Source organism: Anser cygnoides, chromosome 10 (genome assembly GCF_040182565.1).
Source record: "Anser cygnoides isolate HZ-2024a breed goose chromosome 10, Taihu_goose_T2T_genome, whole genome shotgun sequence".
In the NCBI taxonomy this organism is placed as follows: Eukaryota; Metazoa; Chordata; class Aves; order Anseriformes; family Anatidae; genus Anser; species Anser cygnoides.
The window spans coordinates 22166561-22192313 of record NC_089882.1 but is presented as its reverse complement, the minus strand read 5'-3'; the positions used below and the strand labels follow the sequence as shown (position 1 = coordinate 22192313).

At 40.3% G+C, this 25753-nt stretch overlaps 1 protein-coding gene across 1 annotated transcript in view; it reads left to right on the top strand.

The window, feature by feature from the left end:
- WNT7A (Wnt family member 7A) overlaps positions 1-11853 on the top strand; it is a 36803-nt gene extending 24950 nt beyond the window's left edge. Inside the window, exon 4 of the mRNA XM_067003247.1 lies at positions 7913-11853. Coding sequence (XP_066859348.1) covers positions 7913-8392 — 480 coding nt within the window. The 3' untranslated portion in view covers positions 8393-11853. The remainder of the gene's footprint in view (positions 1-7912) is intronic.
- The last annotated feature ends 13900 nt before the right edge of the window (positions 11854-25753 follow it).

Genomic DNA, 25753 nt, shown 5'->3' with positions numbered 1-25753 from the left:
GGAGTGATTTTTAGTTTGTGACCAGAATGTAAGGAAGGTAGATATGATATAAGAATAAATTTTATGTTGATAACATGCCCAAATCCAGAAAAATTGCTGTCTCATTTTCTTTGTAAATCATCTTGGTGTCAGTGAACATCATGCTGTTGCTTCATTTTCAAAACGCCTTGATCATCCTTTTTATTCACTTTTGGCATGAACATACTGCCCAATATCTTTTTGGAGAGGAAGATACGTACTATAGACAACTCATGTAGTGATAAGAAGGTGAATTAGATAACACAACCAACAACTCTATCTGTAATTCTGTAACACCATCATCCCCTTTTCCAGTCTATTTTAGCTTCATTGTACAAAGTACCCAGGTAGACTAGACATGACTATTCAGTATTTCACAAGCTATAATCCATCGTATCCACAGTGTCAGTTTTGCTTGGACAGCAGCAAATACTGATCCTAGATAAGTTTTCCCTTAATCTCACAATCCTATTTCAGTCTGGAACTAGGAAGTCATGCTTTCACTTATACAAATAGGAAATATAAATTAACTTGTTGAATGACCCTAAGACAATTCAACTATATTCCAATAATTGTAGGTGAAAGCATATTAAAAAAATATATATTTTTTTCAGAACTGTTTTTTATGACTGATTTTTAAACTTCGTACATGATGACACCTACTTGGCCCTACACCGATCCAGTCTAATCTAGGTGATAATGGGTCTTCCAAGAGTTATTTTTTAAAAAAGCAAGTATTTTATCAAACACTTTGACAGTTATGTTTTCAAATTATTTCCATTTTTTTTCTGTTAAAATATTTGCCTTGCTTTTAAATAGAAAAATCTACAGAAACAAAACGCAAGTCAGACCAGTCTTGCAGACAGACGTACCAAGAAGGCACCAGAGCAGTAACCACTCAGTAAACTCTCAAGCCAGCTTTCAAGTACAGAGTGTTTGTCATTAGCAACTCAGAAAACAAAAAGTCCCACGCTATGAACCCCCAATCTCACAACTTATTTTCCAATAGTGCAGGAGGAACATAATATTTTAAGTCCACTTCCTCGTATAAAATCTTATCAAAGCATTAGTTTGGTAATTCATAGTTGAGAAAAACTTTTATAACAGTATTTCCTGCTAACAGAAGGAAAGGTGGGGAAGACGGTTTTGTGTTTGTTAGTACACAGAAAACTTTGTCACAAACCATATCCCTTAAGAGCATGTGAAACTCAACCTGAAGCTCACGGTTCCAGCTCATGAATTAATGGTTTCGTTTTACATTTTGGTGACCATAGAGAGAGACAAGGGTGCAGGTACTTTCTCTCTGGGGAAAACAGGAATCTGTTCGTGAGAGACGTAAAAAGGCAAGGAATCCCACAGACTACAAGCTTGTAGCTGTTATCAGATACGACGCGAAAGGGAGGGGGTGAGAGAGAAGAGAATACCTGGCATGAGACCTGCTCCGAGGAGGGACTGTCTGACGTGGCAGTGTAGATTTCTTTGTGTATCATTCTTTTCAAGTCCATATCAGATTTTGCTGAGCTATTAACATCAGGTGTTGCCACATGGTGCCTGCTACCTCTGCAAGGTATTATTGATGAAGATAAATAAAAACTGAAGAACCTTATTTGACTTTCAGGTGGCCATGATTAGATTTGCAGACGTGTCTGAGAAAAATACTGAGGAATGAGCAAGCAAGATACTCTGAGCTGCATACATGGAATCCCCTTTCCTAGTTACATTTGCAAAGATGAGATGGTTTTGGCAGAAGTTTATCCTGGGAGCAGCTACAATAGGATATAAGGTTTTCTCCTAGAACCCCTCAGTGGCAGAAAGCTGAAGGACTATGACACCTTGTTTTATTACACATAGAAGTTCCTACAATTTGAAAAAAGGCAAGAGCCATGCCTTGTGGTTTAACTTGAGCATTATTATATAGTATGAGAATCTGTCTCATTAAATCTTTTTGTTAAAAAACTGTGGTCCCCTTCCTATCCTATGTCCAAATGTTCTTCAGACTAACAATTCTGAAAACATCTTGTAAGATTTGTTCTTCTACTGCTGCTTGTTTTTTGGTCCCTGAAGGGTATTCGGTCTTCTGCCCTCTAAATTGAGTAATGTGACTTACCAAGGGAAAGAGAAGAAAATCAGTTTACATGTGCTGAGAATAGTACATGAACAGTGTGACTATACTGAACAACTAACTATTTTTTCTTTACTCATTTGATATATTGTGAAAATAGAAGCTGCACTTGGAGAATAGTTGCTGCATATGGTCAGGTTCTTTATAAAGCTGAAGTAAAGGACAACTAATATTCCAAGGTAGAAATACTATTACTAATAATTATGAAACTTATAAAGAATGGTAAGGAACCTCCTGCTTTGTGGCAGCATAAAGAAAAGTCAGAAATACTGCACAAAAGTTAAACTAATGAGAGAGCAAAGTTCATGAACTCTTCATTTTTTAGGGAATTACAATCAGAATTCCAATTAGTTAAAATTTGGATATCTATTATTGAAGGTAGATGTTTGTACTCTGTACAACCTGGCATGTTTCTAGCATTCTGTCATTTATCAGCATTCTCTTGTCTATCTTCGTAATTAGTCCTCAGACCAATATCTTGCATGATCTTCTTTAGACATCTGTTTGTAGGAAAACACAATTGTGATTTAATTGGTATAGGTCATATGCTATGGTGATTTCCCAGCCATTTTTTATTTGGAACAGAAAAATTTTTGTAATGGGAAAAATGGTTTAACCTGCCAGTAGTAGTAGTATTTTTGAGATAGTCAGGACTCGCACTGCTCAGCATAACAAATTTGTTTGATGTTGACTTCAACTTCAGACATTGCTTTTTGCACAGTTTAACTAATGAAAAAATGCGAGGAAGAAACATCATTTAACTGTGCTTAATAAGGCCTTCATAATACATTCAACTGAAATATGAAAGATTAGCTGGAGTGAGTCACGCTTAATATGGGACACAAGCAGTTCCAGACTCATCCACAATTAGTTTGCCATAGGATATCAATGCAAAATATATCATATTTATGCAAAACACTTTTTACAACAGCTCTATTAATATCGCTAGTGGACTTCCACTGATGGGAAATAAACTTTTCTGTTTAGATATGTCTTTCCTAATTTCAGATTTGCATTTTGGTACTTTTTCAATATGCTGTTTCTTACATTACAAGGTTTCACAGGGTTTGTCATTAAATGGCATCATTTCCTCTTTTATGCTCTCTCATGTTAATTTTTGTTTTCAAGTCAAAAGGCACCAAGTGTTATTGCTATTTTCTTATTTAGTTTCAGAGTTTTGGTGTTAAGACAGTCCCACAAATTATTTAAAAGGTAGTATCATTTTGAGATTACTGTCACACTTGAATAAAACAAGTGGCAGTGTAATTTTCTATTTATTTTAGATAGAAGTAGTCTTTATTACATTAGCTTAAAACAATATTTTTACTAAGTGAATCCTTTTGCAAAAGAAAACCAAGCAGCCCTCTAACATTTTTCCTGAAGTTTGAGGAGCTTTGTTTTATAGTTACAATTGCCTTCTTGAAAATGATATAAATCATAAATCCTCGTCTGCCGCAAGTTGAATGGGGCAGGCTTGCCTCTCCTCAATGGCCTCTGCAGCCCACAGAAATGTTGTGACCACTCTCCAAGTCCTGCCTTGTTCTCTGTAATGAAAAATTCACAGCTTTTAGCCAATGGTTGTGTTTTCCCTGACCAATAGTAGAGGACTTTGTGACCATGCGAACAACCTCTGCATTTGGCACCTGAGCCTGTGCAGCTCGCAGGCTGCTCAAAGGGCTCTTCAGGGCTGCAGCTTGCCACCCTCACGTGATACACCCTTTACATTTTCTGCAAAACTAAAGGCAAAGAAAAAACATGTTATGTTCCTTATGGCACTGCCCAAAGGTACTATATCTGAAGATAACATCAACAGAGAGAGCCAGAGCAAGTTCTCTTCACACAAACTATTTCCCAGAGGCTAATGGCAAAGGAGACACAGAGAAACAAGTACTGACAGTTTACTATAGGAACTCAAAGAAAAAGTGGACAAAGTTAAACGAACTCCAGTTCTTTGTTAGCATCTAATCCAGTTCAGAGCATTCAATGGTGCATATAGATTTACCCTCTATGGCTAATGGAGCAGGATATGGTCTTTTGGTAAGAAACAGAGGTTCTAGATTTTACATTTTGTGCTCTTCAAGCTCTTACATTTTAGGAAGATCAGTCTATAACATATATAAAGCTTTAATCTAATGTAAAAAGTATGAGCTGCTTGCTAAAACCTTTGAAGAAACAAATACTCAAAAGGTTCGGGGTGTTTCCTGTTTTTAACACAGACCACGTGTTGAAGTGAAGGGGTAGAGCACTTCTTTTGGCTCATGGAAACCAAGGGGAAGGCCCAGGCCCCCAGTCCTTACCCAGAGAATACTCTGCAAGCACCTGATATCACCGTGCAATAAAACTATCAAATCAGCATTGCAGCCTTTTGCTGAGGATAGATGGTTCAGATTACATGCAGTCTATTTTCTAAAGGCCACAGGATTCAATTCATCTCTGGCTAAATTTGTAAAACACTACATGGAAAGAGAGCAACTGCAAAGAGGACGTATGTACAAGAACAGAGGCAACAAAAGGGTTTGTGAGCTAACAGTAGGGAGGCTGGGCTGGAAAAGGCAGAAATGGAAGGGAAAGTCTGATAGCAGAGTGCAGTGGGCCCAAACTAGGCAGATGTGTTGGAGTGATTTCAGCACAGTGCAATAGAAATGCAACCCCAGTAGGGCAAGAGAAAACAGAAAGTTAGTCAGAACATCTTAGAAAGTGCTAGAGAGAGAGAGAGAGAGAGAGAGAAAGAGAACAATAAATGTGGCACAGCATTTAAAGAAAAATCTTTCTCATCCATCTGTCCATCCTCTGCTCACACTTTCAAATGTTTCTGGTCATCTAAAAAGTACCCCTAATACTTGGACTCAACTAATATTGGTCAAATGTCTCATCTTCAGGCAAAGCCAGATGTTTTTACCCTAACTACTCATGCCTGGCCATAGCTGAGGGAGGCCAGAAATCCAGATGCTTGTCCGGGTTGGCATCACGTCACCCAGAGCAAGAGGCAAGTACGTGACACGTGGCTGCCCCATTGCTGAACTGCTCCAGCCGCTTGCTCAGCTCTTTCTGGGGGAAAATATTCCTTCTCTTAGAGATCGCTGTCTGTAAATGGGATGTTAATGAAATAAACCAAAAGGCAATTTAGGCTATTTACACTTCAGAGAAAAGCCCTACCTGGATAGATGACACTAAGTCATGATGTATTTTGTATTAATGTTTCAAGTCAATCTGGCAGATCCTGATGTTAGAAATATTTTGTTGCAAGTTTGAACATCGTACCAGATATAAGGCCAGCCACTTGAATGAGAGCAGTGATTGAATTAGGGCTGAGAAATGTATCCCCAGCTAGTTTCAAATTAAAAAAAGAGGGCTTTAAAAAAAGTACAAATGAGGCTAAAAGAATTTATGTTATTTTTCCGGTTTCTGTGCTATAACTCCTTTTCTGTCTCCTCATTTATCTTCTAAGAGTACTACCTTATGAATGAGTGAGCAATAAAAGAAGTATGCAGTGGCTGAGAGAGAAACTCAAGATAACAAGATAATGCAAAATGTAAGCCAAAATTTGAGCAGAACTGCAAGTTAAGATGTAGATCTGAATATCAAAGTTTCTCACATCTCGGTTTTTGGAAAGTCACTGGATGGATAGTTTGCTTGAAAATTTAATTTTAAAACAGTAGCACAAACTGTGACATAATATAGGCTAAGTTCACACCTGTCAAAACCTTGGACCTATACTTTCTAGGGGTTTTAATCTCGTCTTCAGACCACATGTACTGACACATCAGCAATGGACTAAAATAAAACCAAAGCCATTTAAATGCCTTTGAAATCCAGTTTTTCATTTAAAAATGGCAGAGAAGGAACAGTGAATAAAAAAAACAGGTGTGAACTACCCTAAAGTTAAGCAATACCGATTACTGTGCCTAGATGACATGGGAACAGGCTCATGACCAAAAGGTGCGAGAGTAATAAGCTACTACATGCAGCCTCTACATTGCCTATTTTAAGGCTTCCACAAGTAGGATGGAGTTGCATTCACCAGTGTTAGTGTGCTGCATACGATCTGCTGGCCGCACAACCTCAGAGGTACTCTTACTCCTAGCCACTCAGTCTCTTATGCTGAGATTTTAGACCTGAAGTCCCAGCGCATGTCTAGCCTTTTGAGCTGGACCTGGCTCCTTCAGGGCAGACTGTCCTGTTCAGCAACAGCTGGTGTCTGCACGGTAAGCTTTCCTAATGTCCAAAAAACAAAAGTGGGGGGTTACAGAAAAGGGTTAATCCAAATTTCCACATTGCTGACCTCCCTCCAGCCTTCCAGGCTGCCCAGGTTTGGGGTTGCACAGATCAGCTGAGGATTCTCAGGGGAAAAATGATGTGGGCACTCCCTGAACCCAGATAATCCCCCGGCTGGTCTTCCCACTGCTGCTATCTGCCAGGCTAGGCAGACTGTAATCAGAAGAATTATTATTATCTTTTCAAGCCAACACCAGTGAGAAATTAATTGCTGGAATTATTCTATCAATTAGTATTTTTTCTAGCATTAACACTGTAGCTGCTAAGTGAGGTCAGCTCTAGTGCTTGGGTCAGACAGCAGGGACTAAGCTGGTCTCCAGGGTTAGCTGGCAAGGACTGGGGCTGGTAAAGAAACAGCAGGAGAGAGAAGATACAGGGCTGAAGTTTCAAGGGATGTGAAGGCTGAAGGGAATATGAAGCTTGTTATCATCAAAAGGAAAGCAGTGACAACTCAGCCTTAAACATGAGAAGACCCTACAAAGAAGAGAACGTGATACAGGGTGGAGCCAAGATGATGTGATTGAGAAGCTTTTATGGTACTAAGGAGGTGGAAAATTCTTAACCAGAATTGATGACAAAACATGAAAGCAATTCCTCCTCTTTACTCTTACACCTTATGCTTTAAGACAAAGCCAGTTTTTTGGCAGAGTAGCCCAGGTATTTTGTATGCTCCATTACCCATGTGAGAGAGGAGAGCAAAATGCTTTAGGAAAAAATGGAAAGACTGGGGTATACTGTATACATATGGCAAAGAATGTAAGGCTGTGGTATACTGAAATAATACTTAGATTTCAAACTGCAGCATTAACTTGCAACATTTAGAACAGACGATGATTGCATAACTAAATAATAGTCTGCTCTACGCTGTTGATTAACGTGACACCAACAGGAGGATGAGCATTGATAGAGTTTATCTGCTTGTTCATATCTTACACCAGCTTATGCCATTTTCAGGCCAAAGAACAGAAATGCAGTTTAATTTGGCATCTCTATTTACAAAAATCAAGTTCTAGTATCTATTATTGAACTTTCAAAGCATTCTGCATGTGGCATTTTGTGTAAGGCTGCCATAGTAAAGGTGTGATTTTCTGCAAGGTCCTCATTTCACTGCCAAATGCAAAAATTGGAAGACAGAAGAATCTGAAGCGCTGTACAAGGCAAGGTGAAGAAAAGCTGTAATGAGGATCCCAATTTACACTTGGTCTACAGTCTGTGAAATTAGGCACTCACGTTCCCTGTTTAACTCAAAGTGCAAACTTTGGAGGCAGAACTTAGCTGATACCCGTAAGCATTTGCTACCTGGGACAACTGCATCACCAGGCAAGCAAAGCCCATAGCTCTGGTGGGAACCTGGCCCGTGCCTGGTGACAGCTAATACTGGAGAGCAAACCCCTCTGTGACTGTTATTCAATATGCATCAGATAAACCTCTTTTTTTTTTTTTTTTTGAAGTGTTTAGTTTTTATTAATGCATCATTCTTTGTTCTTCCAAATCCAGATTCTGGAAGAAAACATGAAGTTAGAGTGCAAGTGCCATGGGGTCTCGGGATCCTGTACCACTAAGACATGCTGGACAACCCTGCCTAAGTTCCGGGAGCTGGGCTACATCCTTAAGGACAAATACAACGAAGCAGTTCAGGTCGAACCAGTGAGGGCAAGTCGCAACAAGCGTCCGACCTTCCTCAAAATAAAGAAGCCACTTTCTTATCGCAAACCCATGGATACAGATTTAGTGTACATAGAAAAATCTCCCAATTATTGTGAAGAAGACCCCGTCACTGGCAGCGTGGGAACACAGGGGAGGATGTGCAACAAGACAGCCCAGCAGTCCAACGGCTGCGACCTGATGTGTTGTGGGCGAGGTTACAACACGCACCAGTACTCGAGAGTGTGGCAGTGCAACTGCAAATTTCATTGGTGCTGCTATGTTAAATGCAACACATGCAGTGAAAGAACAGAAGTATATACCTGTAAATGAGTACGTGGCTGGGCAGGCTGGCTGTGTCCCTGGCCGCGAGTACATTTGCACATGCGCTCAACACGAGACTGTAGCAAAGATCTGCTCTCCCAGAAGAAACTCTGATGAATGGATCCCTGTCTTTTCTTCTCATGTTTCATTGCTTATGTGGATACACATTTCAGACTCTTAAGAAAGTCAGCCAAGAAACAAAAAACAAACACCCCCCCCCCCCCCCCCCAACCCCCTGACACACAAATCAGAGAGATGAGATCATTCAGTTAATCTGTACCTCTGGAGCAAGAAGCATTGACTGCCTTGGGAAGAGACACCAGAGAAAAATCTCTGAGCATGGCAATGAACTTGGTTTGGAAAAAAAAAAATGAAAAAAAAAAAAGATGGTCAAAAACTTGTGTGTATAAGGAGCAGGATGGGGTAGGGGAAAAATCCTCAGCCATGGGCTTTGCACAGGATGGGATGGACAGTGCCCTATCGTGAAGTGCCCGTGTGAGTGTGCGGATGACACACATTTAGGCTTCTACACTTGTGAAAAGCTTCTGCCGGTCTTGCCCATCTTTTCACTTCATACCACTTGCTACAGCGAGTAGAACTGTTGACATGTTCTGTAGACACTGCTTTATCTGCATTTTGTGTGTGTGTGTGCTGCAGATTTAGCACAGGGATTTGGGACACTTGGGCATAATAATAGCAATATTTAACAATTTATTCAGATAAAACTAATATTAATTTATTTAATTAAAAAGAACTCTACCAACATTTTTGGAACTATTCTGCAATTAAAGTAGATAGCTTGCTTTCTTTGTGGAATAATTTTGTAGAAACAGCAAGGAAAAACTGGAGCTGTATATATTATTCTTAACTAGGATATTTCTACTAGTTGGACTTGCAGGATGTGTTCTACAGTACTAGATGTTTAAGTGCAAAAGCTGGCATCTTTATATATATGTACATACACAAACACACTGGTTTTTTTCTTGTTTTTATTTTTTATTTTTTCCTGTTTGCTGCTAGTTGTCTGGAACAAAAGTCAAGTGGTAGGGGATGCAAATCTTTACCATTTTTTTTCTTTAATTAAAGAAAGAAGCATTAATAAAATCCTGTTTGAAATATGTCTAAAAATAAGAAACTCCAGACAAACTTCCATCTTTTGGAAAATCAACCATAGGATAAGAGAGTATATTTTGTAAGAGACTATTTTTATATAAATATTTTATTTATACTTCGTCTGCTTGTTCAACCTGTACTTTTTCTCAAAACAGGCATACAATTTGTAATTCTTAGGCTATTTAACAGAGAAAGGGTAATTAGTTTGTGGACATAGCAGCAAGCTGGATACATTCAGCTGCAGTTGGTGGATGTGTCAGAAAGCAGATTGAACTTTGTCTCCGGATGTGTGTACAAACTGGCTCTTTTCCTGCAGTTCATTTTGCAGAATATGCAAAACAAGAACAGGGTATGTAGCATCAATCTTGTCACATGGCTTGAATTCATGATTGGCATTAACTGGATGCTCATTTATCCCATTCAGGAAAAAAAATCCAAATTAGCTTCCCACATGCATCAGTCATTAAACTCTGGCATTATGACTAGCAAATGTGCTGTGTGTGCTGTCAGTTAAGCCTCTATATTGTGTTACTGTCAAATTTGATTTTAATCAGTGAAGACTGTAGACTGTGACTGTAACAACTAGCATGATACACGTCGTCTGATTCTCATAGATAGGATACAACGCTTACTTTTTGTCCAGCTCTTTTTGGCATTTACATTATTCCCAAAAGGCCAGAGCTCAAAAAAACCCAAACAAAACAAACAAACAAACAAAAAACCAACAACAACCCACAATCAAAAAACAAAAACAAAAAAAATAGACAAATTTAAAGACTGCTCATTTGTTTTTCAGAGCTCAGTTAAACCTTCTTGTGTTCCCTTTACAGTATTTCCTTTTTCATCACTGCTAATTTCTCTGGATATTTGAGGGGCAAATGTTTTTCTGTTTTTGGATTCATTCTGTTCTTCCTGCTGGATTCTTTTGTGGCTGATAAAAAAATAATCCAAGTTTAATGTTGTTTTTCATTGGGTAAGAAAGATGGCGCAGAGCTACAGATGATACTGTATGCTCTAACAGGGACAGACCAGATTCTTCCCTGTTTCCCCATGACAGGACCTCATGCCTTTACAGAGGCATCAGTAAAGGAAGCAAACCAGTAGCCAGCACACAGTGCATTCACTGACTCCTCTAGATAAGAGCAAGCATTACAAGAAATAGGCGATACAGATATATCTTGGGTCCAATCATCTTGCTGAGGCAAAATCCCACTTAGGACTGCGAAAGTGGAGAAAACTGTTAGCAAACTTTCTGAGAAAAAGACAACCAGAAGTACTACAGAGATGCTGCAAAGTTTCAGCCTAATAGCCTGACCTTTTGGAAGCTGCCTGAATGCGACGGCATTTTTTCAGACTCACTTCTTGCATATGTTCATGTAAGAACACAAGCCCAAGCAGTACCTGATCCTGCATAATTGGGATTAAATATAGAGTTTCTTTGCAGACCTGCCACTTAACACATCATATAATTTTTATGTAATTCAGACACCAGCATGAGATATCCAAAAAAATTATTAACATAACGTACATTCGAACATATGACTTGTCAATATAAAGGAATATAAAAGCATTTTTTTCTTGGAATTGAGTCACTGCTTTTAGTTCTTCTAAATACCATGCATCGAGAAATGACAGGAAATAAAATGCAATGAAGTACATACAGTATGGATGTTAATTACAACACTATGTTGTGGTTAAATAGCTCAGTTCTAACGTTTGACTTTGGAATCCCTCCCCCTCAGTTTGTAATTTTTTAAAAAAAATAGTGGATATAATACCATCAACAAAAGTGTGTTTTCTTCACTGATTATAGCTATTTTACAAATTATTACTTTCACAGCATGTTTTACTATAGGAAAACCATCTGTACAATTTCTGCTTCCCATGTATTTCAATACGCAATGATGTGCAATGGCCAGTGATCAGATTAATTCTTGAAAGACAAATATCTTTAAACAGTTTTACTCATGTAATAAAGAACTGGATGTGTGGTAAAATTAATTTGGTACACACTTGCCCAATATTTTACAATACTGCTGGTGATCTGTGCATTGCTTAGAGAAAATTTCAATTTTATTGATAATTGAGATATCAATTTATGATAACTATAAATTATCTATTATTTACTTATAAATTAAAGGGCAAGGAAAAACAAATGCTGCATTCAACTAGAAAATATTTGGAAATTTGGTTGCATCCTCTTAGATAAGAGGAATCTGGCCCATAAGAACCTGCCATGAGTCTGGAGTTAATTGGCCATTCCCTAAAAGTGCTTGGATAGCATGAAGAATAAACAGGAGAGGGAGAAAGATTTATGATTTTGTAGATATTCTGCCCCCCAACAACAGTTTGTTCTTTGTCCTCAGGGATAGAAGAGCTCTGTTTTGACTCGGTGAAGAACCACACAATGGGACTGAAATGCACACAACTGCAGAACAATACAGCTCTCAAAAGAAAATATATCTTTTCATCTCCGCTAACCAAGGGAAGTGCTGGATTGCTGGCCACATTAATAACCTAGCAGAGGCTTTTAAATGAAACATGCATTCAAGAAGCAGGAAGAGTGAGAGGAGTAGGAAGAGTAAGAGAACAAACACAATTACAAGTTGGGAAACTATCATTTACGAAATCTCACTTCCTTATTCAGACCCTGATTCATGGAAATGATACAGCTCCACATTGGGATTTCTAAGTAAGTTTTAAGGATTTTACCTTTTGGCCTTTTTTTAAAGGAGAACCAACTTGAATACAATTAGCTTGAATATTTGAAGTATCTACCCAAAACATGAATCAGTCAATGATTAAGTTTTCTTTGCCATGTATGCACAAACCCAGTGGAGATATGTCTTTCAAAAGTGATAATTAAATGAAAATCATCCTTAAAATGTATTCTTAAGTGACTCATTTGGTAAAGTTATTGTAAGGGTACATAGTTACTCAGAAAAGGAAAATAATGGACACTCATCATTTTATGCAAAGCTGTTAATGAATTACCTTGTGGATTACACAACTGACCACACTTTAACAGCAATTTGTTGAATACAGAACCATCAGAGATGTCAATCAGGGTGAACATATTCACATGAAGATTCTACATAAGTATTTTTTTACACCATTTTTACATTTATCATTATTATAGATATCAGGAAGAATGCACTGTGAATATCCACAATAAGAATATTTACTAATACAGTCCCTTGCCCCCAGCTTGTAACCCCAAGAAGCCCAGCTGGACAACAAGCCCTCCAGCTCTTGTTGGTGGGACTAAACTGCGGACTCAGTGGTTTACCTGCAGAGTCAGGGGTAGCTAAAAGTGATGTACTGCTGCTGTCAACCAGCTGGGGTACCACCTGGGTCAGTGCTTTAATGTCCCAGATGGAACCAGGTACAGTAATTTTATCACACAGCACGGCAGACAATGAAGCTCATCTTACTCCAAAATGGTTATTCATGGTTATTAACCAATTCATGGTTACCTTGAATAGCTCTTACCATGAAAACTGACCTAGCTGGCTAACCTAATTTATGTTCTTTTAGTCAAAATTGTACCAAGAATTCCTCAAAGGCAGGCATTTTACTCTTGAACAAAAATTAAGAGAATCATTTGTCTGGAAACAAACAATAATATGATTAAGTTAAAATGTGTACTTGGATCTCAAAGACTCCAGGAGTATGAAGAGGGATACCAGAACTTTGTGATTCTCTTACCTTGTTCTGAGATGATGCTGTAAAACCTTAAAGGCTTCTTTTGGTGCTTTGGAGTTTTAGGGAAGAACTGATTTTTCCCTTTTGTTTTTACATATTCATAGATTCATCAATAGCATATACTGTCATTTGCAACCGGGGGGCCAGAAACAACTTCCAGAGAAATCACACTTTTAAGCGCAGCCAATATATTTACTACTGGTTCTCTCAGGTTCACATAATTCCTGACCTTGATCTTGTATTTTTGTCAAAGAAATCGCTGTATCAAACTCTTGTTAGGGAATATTCCTGCCTTGTAATTGGATTTCAGATCTCTGGGACAAGATGAGATTATATTTACTTTAGGGAAATGTTTCCAGGATTGCATGCACAAAAAAACAAAAATGAGATGAAGAGAATGGTATCAAAATTGTACCAGTTACCTGTGATTATTAGCACATAGCCAAATTCTCTTAGCTCTAGTAACCTTAGTTTTTGTATTTCCAGTGCTAGCTCGTATCCTTTCCCTGTACCAAAAAATAAGTTGTATATATCATACCAGATCTACAGTTAGTTTTGTGGCTGTTGATACAAACAATTCACTAGCAGTATGTCACTAGCCCCAAGCTAGCAGCGTATAAAACCTTGCCCACCTCTAGTTTTCAAGAATGCACAGCAGTTTTTCCTCAGGAACACTGCATTACGCACAACTTTGGTACTGCAGTGCTTCACTTTTTGCTTTTCACTAGCATGTCTGACTGCAGCACTTACATGCCTGTTATTTTATTCTCTCCCAGTACTTGGACTTTTAGCTCTCTGTAGTGTTTATAATCTCTCTGATCCACCCCCAGTCACTGGTGGCTTGTGTATCATGATTTTCTGTCCATACATGAGCTACAATACCATAGAGAAGCAGTATGCTCAGCACCAAAATCATTCATCCTCTCACAACACATCTCTAATTTTTCAGACTGATAAAAGAAATCTGGAATTATTCCACATCCAATACACCACACCTCCCTAATACACCGTGTAAGAATTATTGATAAACCTACACCGGTAGTTATTTAAAACAAAGAGTGGACCAGAACAAGTGTTCTGTAATTGGCTAAAGTTTTATAACGAATTGTAGCAAAACGTGTGAAGGGAGTGCTAAGTTTTGTTCTCTGTCAGGCAAACCCATCAATTTAAAAGTGACTGCACAGGAATTGCACCAGAGATGATGCTTAATCTGGGCCCTGTAGTACCTACAGAATAAATGAAATCAACTTGAATGATAAAGAAACCAATGGCCTGTTACAGATAGGGTGCAGCCCAGAAAAACTTTGGAAAACAGAAGCACATAGGAAGGAAAATCCCAGAAAATGTCAGTGCATGGAAGGCTTCTTACTGAGTCTACCAGGGAAGGCCGGCTTAGCTGAATGGACAGATTTTAGCACAAGCTTGGGCTGCCTAGTTGTCACACAGCTCATCGTGCAATTGCATTTGGCTCAGGCAAAAACCAAACATCTATTCCATTGAGTCAGCAAAGGGAACTTTTTGTGAGTTGCTTCTTGTGCTCAATTTATTTCCCAGAAACTTTTCTTTTATAAGTGGGTTCACAGAAATATATACTATGGGCTACACAACTGTCCATATATAGCTGCATTTGGAAATTGTTTCAATTTGATCAGAACTGTTTTAAACTACAGAGGCTATTAACTAGAAGTCAACAGACAGGGATGGAGAAGATGCAGTACAGGCAGTAGAGTTTGACCATAATGCCATCACACACAACTGAAAGTGTATAATTTATCACCACAAAAGTTGGTTTTGCATATCTTCAAAAAAAAAAAATAAAATCAGGATAATTCCTTTTGGCCTTCAATAATGCTGTGGTGTGAGGTTGTGCAAATGTTCTGCACTGAGCCTGGCCTTAGTCAGCTGCTATTATCCTCATAAACAGACAGGAAGTCAGGACACAAAGCACAAGAGGGTGGACTGGTGGGCACAAAGGAAGTCTGTGAAAGAATTAGGACTACGGCCCAGATTTCTCAGCTTTTGCCATGCTGTTTTGGGGAACTCAAGCAGTGTCTGATTTGCCTCCATTTATAAAATATGTATGCAGATTTTAGTGTTTTAGAAAAGTATTCACTGCATGTAGTAGGCTCACTGCACGTTGTATATAGCTGAAGTGAGGAGACTCCTTCCTCTTAGACTCATTAAATGTTAAGCACACAGTAATTAATATAGCCTCCACAATAAGTATGAGTCATACACCAGGGAAATCATAGAAACCTGGTCTTATGTTTTGTCTCCTTAAGTCAAATGATTAACAAAGATGTGTGGCAAAGCAGGTAGCGGAGAGCAGGCTTTTTAAGTCAGAAGATGCGGAGAGCAGTGCCACGGCTGGTACAAATAGCTTCTGGCAAGCTGAAACTCACTGCAACAGCTGCGGGTCTCCATAAAGCAGGGACAAGTTTCTGTGATGCTTCATCACTGAAAACAAAAAAAGTGAACAAATATTCCAATGGAAAACATTTAACAGGGAAGTGCTACTGCATGGTGTTTTCCATCACCAAAGAAGGGGGACGTGAGGTGACTCACTCGGGTCAATGAGTTGTGCTTGCTAAGTACAAATTGTGAGACTGAGTATAGAAGCTAAAAAATAAATAAATGGATTAAAGCCTTTCTGAGAAGTTAGAACAGCAATTTATCTGTTTCTGTCTCTCCTTTTGTACTCAGCTTGGGTACCGGTCAGAATATTTTGACGCTTGCCCATCTTTAGTTGCAAGCCACATGAACTGAATTCAGATTAAGCAGTAAAGAGAAAAACTTCCCAGAATATATATTGTGTTTATTTAGGCCAGACCAGCTTGGACGAAAATGCAAAATCAATCAAAGCCTAAAAGGAAGCTGGCAAACCATCAGTGCCTCAGAACATCCTCGCTGAGCCTTCTTCATGGGAAAGGCAACGGTGAGGGGCTGAGAAATTCCCAACATTTATAACATAACGATGGTTTATATTGCAAGAAGATGAGTTAAGGTGATACGCAGACGTGAACTGATGACTACACATCAGAGTTGTCATTTTGATGACTTGTTTGGGCAGGAGTGGTAGTGGTTGGGTGATAGATTATTCGGTCTTTATCCTGCCACAATGACATCTGCTTTATTCACAGATCAGCCACCAGTTGCTACAACAACGCCAGCGTGCTTTAGAAAATGTTGTTGAGCTGCTGAGAGAATCTTGGCTACCCATTAGCAAAATGTTAACTATGCAAAACCAAATAGCGTTTGGTTTTGTTGTAGGAAAGAAGTCAATGCTCTGCAATAAGTAAGAACGTCAAGAAGAATTTACATTCAAAAAGTAGAGAGGGGTTTAACCCATGATATCACCATGATTCAAAAATCCCCCTGGAATTCATTAGTGAGACATTAAGCCTGAAGAAAAGAGAAAATAAATAATGAGTTTTAAAAAGAAAGAACAAATACACTTTCCTCTGAGCAACTTGTTGTCCACAGCATTTTAACGTGTCCGTTACCCCTTCACTTTTCCTGTTCATTGTCTTGGATTTTTACACAGTAATCCTTTGCTAATAGGGTTTTATTTATTCTTATTTATTGCTTTTCTTCCCACTGAGCATTTTAGGAGATGCTAGGTGCTGCTAAACCATGCTAGGAAGCCGGCTGGGCTGCCAGTAAAGTCCCTAGCTCCCGATTCGGAAGGAGGTGAGAGCAGCTTACGCTCCAACGTATTCCTTAGAAAGCCAATTACAGGAAAGCATTTGCTGGCATTTCTGGGAGGAATAGCTTTGTCCTCTAGCCAAAGGATGCAGCAGCGTGCTTGAGAGCCAAGCAGTGAAGGCCGTGCCTGAGGAAATGGGAGCAACACCGGGAGCAGGTGAAGGTCCCCGTGAGAAGTTACCGATGGACGCTGTAGTGAAGATGTATCGCCAAAAGCACTGCAATCTCCAGCTGCTAAAGTAGCTGCTTTGTGAAAGATGAATCCGAGCTGCAATATTGAGAGCGAAATTCCTCTGATTTCTAGGAAAGCACCGCTTGTCATCTCCCAAGTGATTCATGTCAGGCTGCCTGCCGCTGACAGTGCTGTTAATATATGTAGTATGGCAGCTAACACAGCGAGAGGCTTCCTCTGGTCCCAGTCCCGGCTTTCTTTAGAAATAGAAGGGGTCTATCTGTCTTGATCATAATTTTTCATCCACCTCAAAGTTAAGTGAATATAATTCTTAATTTGTTTTCCAAATGACTCAATTTTCTTCCCTTTGTCTCCCCAGCAAGATCAGATCGATTTTACAATGTGTTGTACTTCAAATTTAACTTCATTAAATGTTTATAACATTAAGAGACTAATGACATAAGCAATGTCTGTTGTATTTATAGGCTGTATGAAGAGAACGAAGATCTGAAAGGACTGAAATTCAGATTAATTCCATGAGAACTAAATTAAACATCTATTCTCATCTGTAGAGCACCAAATACTACTATTATTTCAGGGATATCAGGTTAATTTAACTGCAAGTTTATCAACCACACTTTCTGTTGGAGTTAGAAATCTAAAACCACCTCATGGTAGATCATAGGGGTATTGTTTTTCTGTCACAGTAAATAGGTCCCGAACATTAATCTAATGATCTAGTTACATAACCGAGCTCAAGAAATTTTAAGCTACTGATTACTGGAAGAATGTATGTGGAAAACCCTCAGTAGACATTTTTGCTATATTCTAAGCAGCTACAGTCTCCCACCCTGTAGTGACTTACTGGGTCTTGTGGGCCCCAGTTTGGTTACGTTTTAAAAGGCATTTTCATATTATGAATGCAAAATCACATTTTTAAAGGAAGAATGCACCTGTATTTTGTTGCTTACCCCCCCTTATCCAACTACCATATATCTGTTTCTCCTCAATCCTGAGCTTTCTGCTTCTTCCAGAGGTATTTGTGCTACAGCTGATAGCCTTCATTGCATGGAAACTAAAGGGAGAACACAAACACTAGCACTGATGCTGAATTAGCACTAGCTGAATTATATTCCAAAGCATTTTTTTAAAAAAAGAATTTTCTTCAAATTTTTTTGAAGAAAATTTTTAAGTTTTTCCGATGCATTTTTTTTTTTTAAGTTTGCAATGCAGTCAGAGCTTCAGAAGCGGCAGCTGAAAACTGCGTTCAGAAACTGGGAGCTGGGGGAAGCCCCACCTGATGCCCATGTCTGAGCCTGCTTCTCTGAGCTGGGAGGAGGCATGCCCTAGCACTGCTGCTGCAAGTGCCCAGGAAACCAAGTATATGAAAGGGAAGCAGGGGTACAACAGGGGATTAATGGGTAGCTCAAAGATTTTCAGCATGGTCTCACCATACTTTCCCAATACTTTCCCAACTTCGCACAGGAATGCAGGCAGACTTCCTAATGTAGCTGAGCAGCAGGTTAAGTTCAGGTTTCACCTGGTCTCGCATCCATCTGGAAGGAGCATGGGGCTCAGGGCTGATTCTTTTAGGCCTGCTGAAGTTCAACACCAACTTCAGCAGCACATCTACCCAAAGTGACTCATTCAGGGTTTCATCATTTCAAAGGCTAAAGTTCACTCTCAACTTATAGACAGAACACAGCACAAAAGGTAATTTTAAAAGGTCCCTCTGTATCACAGGTACGGCAAGCAAAGAGGAAGGCAATATTCGCCAGCATCGTTGTCATGACTACAAATTGAAATCCCCGTCTTCCACACGTACTGTATGCAATCTGGGAAAAGTCCAAAGAGCATCCTTAAAAAGCCACCAGTGTCTGATGGCAGCCCGGAGCGAGAGGCGGAGGAGGCTGCGCCAGCTCGACCTGGCGCCGCTGTGCTCGGCGGGTGGCACACGCACCCAGCCGCCTCTTCAGCTGTCCCCCATGGCCATGTGCCAGACTGGCAGAGAGGGCAGGTTCCTTCACAGCTACCCAGCTAAAACACAGCACGTATCCCTACGACCCCGTGGACTGCCATTTGGAGCTAATTACACCCTAGGAGCTTTATTTCCTGAAAATGCGTATTGCCTTACCAAGAGGTATGGATAACATCTTCATCTGCCAGAAACAGGATTAGTTTTGACAGAGTTATGTTTACAAACATAAAATTTATCACTTTTTTTTTTTTTTTTTAAATAGCACCTGTGTACACCTGGAATGAGACAGTAGCTAATGATTTATGTAGGACAGTAACAACGGCTGCTTTTGCTGGAACTGTGCCATAAGTTAGTGTCTGCTACTCTGCCCTATTGGGTCAAGACAACACATCAGTCAAGTAAATCACTTAAGTAAATTATTGAGAACTTAAATTGACTTTTTCTACATAATATGTAATTACTTCCTTGAACCAACATTCCCTTACATCACCGATCTAAAAAGCTTTCTATTTATTTTTTAACTGAATATTGATTGAATTTAAATTACAGCCAGCATGTACTATTTGCCTGAAGTTCGGATTCTAGCGAACAAACTTTCCAACAACTTTGTTGGCCATTGCCTGCGCTTCCTCGCCACCCACCTCACCCGGCACAGACTAAGAGCAGCACTTCTGCCCTTCAGGTTCGCAGCACAAAAATGAGCCTGATGCATCTGCTGAAAGCTACGGTGCCAAGACAGTTGAAATTAAACTGCTGGGAGACTTAGAGATGCTGAAGCTACATCAGCAGTACAGGGAAAGATGTAAGACAGTGTTACAACACAGATTTTTCAGCATGATGTTGCAAAGTAATGAGGATTTTTGCTGGAGCGAGCAAGCCAGTTAAATCCCAGAACAGAGAACTGGAAGTGTAAAATCTCCATGGGGACTACAGAGATCGAGACTCCTAAAAGGCTGCATCTGATGCTGACTGTACCTGCACCCTATTACATGTCTAGAAGTAAAACCAAACATGCAGACATTTCTCATGTCACTACAGAAAGATGTTCTGGCAGATGACGTTCTGCTCTTCAAGCTCTTGCCCTTACTTGAAATACCATGTCCAAGAACATAACACTGCAATAGTGTCAGGGCTCAGCAGCCCTGAGTCACAGAAACATGGCCAAATCAGTTGCTCTACCCAGGTGTTTGACCCAGGATCTACAATGTAAAAACAATTTGTTTAATAGGATGTGAGTCTGTATCACTGGAATCACTTCAAATATAAGGAGGAAAATCCTAAGTGCAAATACCCTTCCTGTCAGGTAGTTGCTGTGTCCCATCTCAATCATCCCCTCCAAAAACCTATAAAATCACTCAGTAAAGTATTTTTCCTCCTTCAGGAGACGATGAAATGGAAACAAATACCAAACATTTTCAGAAGTGCTTACATGCAAGTCCAGGGGAGGGCAGGAACAGACTCAGGGCTCGAAGAAGGAAGCTTTATAGCTGGGGGAGTCTCACAATAAAACCGAGCCACATACAGGGTCTTGTTCTCTGGGCTGCCTTGGGTGTGACTAGAAAGTCCCTTAAATTTAAGTTTGGAACTGTGGCCAAATGACCTTGGACTGTAAGGTACGTTTGGCTTTAAGATGGGACTGAGGAGGTGGCTGCCAGTCCTAGCAGGAGACCCAACCTGTCAACGTGCAGCATTTCATACTCCTGAGTCAGAATCGTTTCCGGTTAAATTTGGCAGAAGTGGTGAATATAATTCTCTTAGTATTTTATTAGTGAGATGGGAAGTTAATGGGAAAGGGCAGCTAAAAGTACTTCTGCTAAGGCTAGAAAATACATTAAAGTCAGCACTGTCGTGGATCACACCCAAGGTCAGAGGATTCAGTCACAGGAATTGATCAGTGATATTTACAACTCAACAAATTGCTTCAAGCAAGCGTGACATCATGCCCCCCACTATTTACCAGACGAACTACATACAGGGAGGCTATAAAACAGCTTATCAGCCCGCGAGTAGGTTAACATGGTTGGTGAGACTTCCAACAGAGTGAATACAGCCCAAATCTCCCAGCCCAGCACGCTGCACAAAGCTGTGGCTGCCCGAACCTACAAAAGCAAGAAGGGTGGTGGTGGTTGAGCGTACACATTCCTGAGCACTCTGCTGGCTGACATTTCTAGCAAACCTTTTTATTGAAACATGAGATTACAGAAAACTGCTTTCTATTTAATGCATTTAATTGTGTTTTAATTAAAAATAATTTTAAGAAGCAAGGTCCTACTTGTATCTGTTGCAACAGCAGAAAGCGAAATCTCTCAGCATGCCAGCTGCTGCCAAGTCAGCTCATACCTGTATCCAGAGCACTTCTCATGCGCAGACACTTGTGGGTACTTGGACAGAGTTTTTGTTTCTCTCTTCACCCCACATACCCCTTCAAATTTTATGACACAGAAGGAGTTTTATGCTAAGTTAGCTGAATGTGTCAGTTCAGACAGACTCCAGGGAATCCCAAACCAGAAGTCATTCCACAGGTTGTCTAAGACACAAAAACATGTAGCTGGAGGACCAAGCTCCCCCTGCTCTGATGGGGCATGCACTGGGAGTTGTCCTCCATGCACGGCCCAGGAGAAATCCAGAGACAGAAGCACTCGCCCACCCACAGACAGCAGGGAGACGGAGCTGCCTTTGGCTCAGGGTGCCAGCCTGGCCTGGCGGCTGAGGGCACTGCTCTTGCTGTGCCGTGCTCCTTCTCACACTCCCAATCCAGCCCCAGCACTGTGCAGCTCCTCTGGAGCCGTGGTTGAGCCCCAAGCCCCCACCGAGCTGGGCACAGTTTTTCCCTATAAAGAGGGCGTTTTTTTTCAGTTGCCAAAGGAGGCAAATCCCCTCCCATGGAACTGCATGTGCTTGGAGCTGCCGGGGGACTTTGTGCTAGTTGGTTTGGACAAATGGACTTTTCCTCCTTTCTGTTGGAATCTGTCATTTTGTAATGCATCACATTACACAGTAAATTGAATGAATTGGATTATTTTTTTTTGCTAACCTTTATGAATCCTCGAGTGATCCGTGAATGGGATCAGCAAACAAATTTTGGCCTAGCTCTCCAAATCCTGACACACGAATTGATTTCAGCAGGACACATTAAGTGAATGATGGATATCTGCCAAAAGGGCATGTAGGATTTTGCAAAGGGGAGGGGAAGAAGAGGGAGACATTGCCTTCTCCCTTTTTGCTCCTTCTTAGCCAGTCTTGTTAAGAAAGGGCAAAAGCACTTTAATTCATTACTCTCAAAGCAAATTGGTTTTCTTTGCTACCCTCTCGGAAGCCCTTCTGCTTCTGGGCTTGCCCCACTGCTGCCCTCCTGCAAGCCCGCACAGCGCAGAGCAGCACTGAGATGCCTGCTGGCTCCCGGAGCCCAGCCCCAGTGCTCCTCCACCCAGGTGTGCACCGTGTGGGGTTTGCTTTCCCACTGCCGGCTCGGCAGTGCCATCTCTGCCGCTGGCTTCCTAAGGCTCGGCTGACAGCTTCTCAGTACATTAAGGCTGGCAACAAGAGCTGGGCTGTTGTAACTACTGACAGTAAGATCACAAGCTCGAGGGAGCTTGTTCCTCTCTGTTCGCAGCTCTCCTGAGAAGTTTTTGGAGGCTGCAGTTATTGCCCTGCTCTGTATGCCAAGCCAGAGCTTCTGATGCTAATTTGTTGGCACCGCAAACTCCCGCTGCAAACGACAGATCCCATGACCTTCTTCAGTTACAGATAACACAAACTACAGTTATATTTAAGTGGCATATTGGTTAACCTCGGTGGCTCGCAATACTTTCCTTTGACTCAGTTTCTGTCATTAATAAGGTTACATTACAAAGGCACCTTGGAGTTTCTCTCAGGGAACTCTAGCCAACAAGCTCGCTCTTGTGAGCAGCTTTCTGCACCGAGCTTGTGTTTTAGCCAGGCTGTGCATTACAAGTGCTCTGAAATACCAGCAGCGATGGAGAGATTAACACTGACAAAATACCCAATGAACAGGTACTTTGGCAAAATGCTTTCACAATTAGATATACCGCTGTACCAATGATTGCTGCTGTCACTTTCAAATTCTCTGAAAGGATTTGTGGGCAGAATCACCAAATAAATTTTGGTCTCACCCAGTGGGACTATTGCATAAAAAAAGGCCACAACCAATAGCATAGGACTGGGGTCACAATTTTTGTCTTCAAGAGCAAAAGACACAGCTCTGTCACAAAGAAAATCCCTGAAACCCAGCTCCTTTTGTATCAGTATAAAGACCTGTATTTTGGGGGCATTAGGCAGTGTTGCACTGTGTAGTGAGAATTCAGCTTTTTCACACATACAAATGCATTTCTAAGTTCATGCCTGACATTGAGAAACCCTTGAAAACTCATTCCTATTGATCATTTAGCATGGCCACGCTAGCTGCTCCTTGCTGCAGTAGCGGAGCATGCAGCAGCTCTCTGCAATAACGCCATTAGGAACCTGCCTCAAGGAGCTGTAAACAGTGATGTGTCAGGAGAGCACCACGCATGTGCTACTTCTGTGTTGGCTGGGAAGAATGAATGCCTGGTGGTGGGGAAGCCTCCCTGAGACCTTTCACAGGGTGGTGATGGTTGGCATTTTAGCTGCGCATCAGACGGCCCGAGAATCGAGAAGCAGTGAGAGAGCCAACAAGGAGCAAGAATTCCTAACCTTACTGGAATGACTTGGGGAGGTCCTTTGGTAGCTCTTCCACTCCTAAAGCCAATATACATCCCTCTATTGAGGAATATCATTTTCATTCTTGCTGAATAAGAGAATGATTTATATTCATCTAATCAAATAAAATAAGAAACAAATGAAGATGCAGAGTTTGGGTTGCTGGAAAGAGAGACAGGTCCCACTAATGGATGCTAACAAGTTGCAGAACCAAATGTGCCCCAAGCACACTTACAGACACACTGTTCTTCTGTTCTACGCCCCAAAGCCTATTTCCTATTATCCCAGCAGACCTACCTTAATCAGCAAAACCTTGTTTCACAAGAAAATCAAATAATAGTTTCTCCATCTCCCCTCCGTCCCAGCAAAAGAGTAGTGACTAATGGAGCAAGGCAGCCACCGCAGGCAACACTCCTCCTGCTTCAGCCCTAGATGTGAATCTGGATAAAGAGGTAAATCCCTGAGAATTCTTGTTGTCGTTGACATTCCAGTCACCTTTTCTATGGATATTTGCTTAAAAATGAAACTCTGATGAGCAAAACCAGTAGTGTCCACAAAGCGTATTTCTGACCACAACATGTTCTTTTCTTGGGCTTTTAGTCACCTGACAGAGAGGATTGATTTCAATCAAAAGCAGAAGTTAAAAGAACCATACAGATTTTTCTGCTCTCCCGAAGACATTCAATACCAGAACAAGATATTCAGTAGCTCTTAAATTTGACTTCATATGGTTATATCATATCTATAGCGAGTATCACCTATAACAATCTAAAATCTACACAGAAATTTCAGTGGACAATAAAATTTTTGTTTTACCACTGGTGGTGGTGTGCACCCATAGTAAATTTAGTCCTGAATGTTGTATGGCTATTAGCTTGTATGCTAAGAGTGGTATCATCTTCATTACAGAAAGGTTATTTGACATCAGAGTCCAATCCATGGCACTAGATCTCAGAAAGTTAGCATTCTTCTGAGATATAGCACAGCAGGACCTGCAGTAAGTAGGGATAAACGCAGCACTTACATCAAATGCATGCACAGTTGTCGGATTACAACAATGTTTCAGGACACCAGCAATTTGTTTAAGCACATACTATAGAATGAGAGAAATCCCGAAATGGAAGAGTATGGAGAAACAACTGGGTCCCAAACTTTATTTATTTATTTATTTATTATTTTTAACAAGGTTGTTCTTTTACTGTTCAGTTAACATAGCATAGAGCTGCTTTTCACTCTGGTGAGCTGCTGCTGAAAGAAAAGAAGGTGCAGGCAGCTTCTCACTCCTCAGATAACCAAGTTCTAGATTGTTTATTTTGTTTATATATACACACACAAAAGAATCTAACAAGCAAATAAGCCACAGAGAATAAATTTCTCCCTTTGAAAAGCTGAGAACAAAATTAACAGGTAGCAGCAATCCATGCAAACAGATTGCATTTACAACTGGGATTCTCATCCATTCCTTTCTCTTCTCCTCTCCATTACTTTTGTATTTCTTATACCACTTCCTCTCCCCTTATTTCTTCATTCTCCCTTGTACCATCTCACCATTCACTGCCTGATCATACTGAACCAGGTAAATTCAATCCAGTAAAGATTCTGGATAAACAGATAACTGATAAAATCTGTTCTTTGTTTCCAATATGCTTATCTATGAGTCAATGACACGCCAATACTGTATTAGACCTTCTAAAAGGTGATATAGTTACTTAAACAAAAAGTCATTATTGACTCAGCTACACATCTGCTTACTCATCTAATTCCTTGCTAGTTTGTTCAAGAACGTTAATTATTAGAAGGTTGTTCTTAACTGTCTTGGTTTTGTTACCAAGATTTGTCTTTGGTTTTCCAGAGACAAGACTGCTGAAATCCTGCTCTGTTGTCTGACTTGCATCTTGTTGAAGGTTATGAGCTGGATTTATGCAGTTTGAAGTGATGAATGGGGATTGGGTCATTTCACAGATTAGCATTTCATATGTGTTCAAATGAGACAATCAAC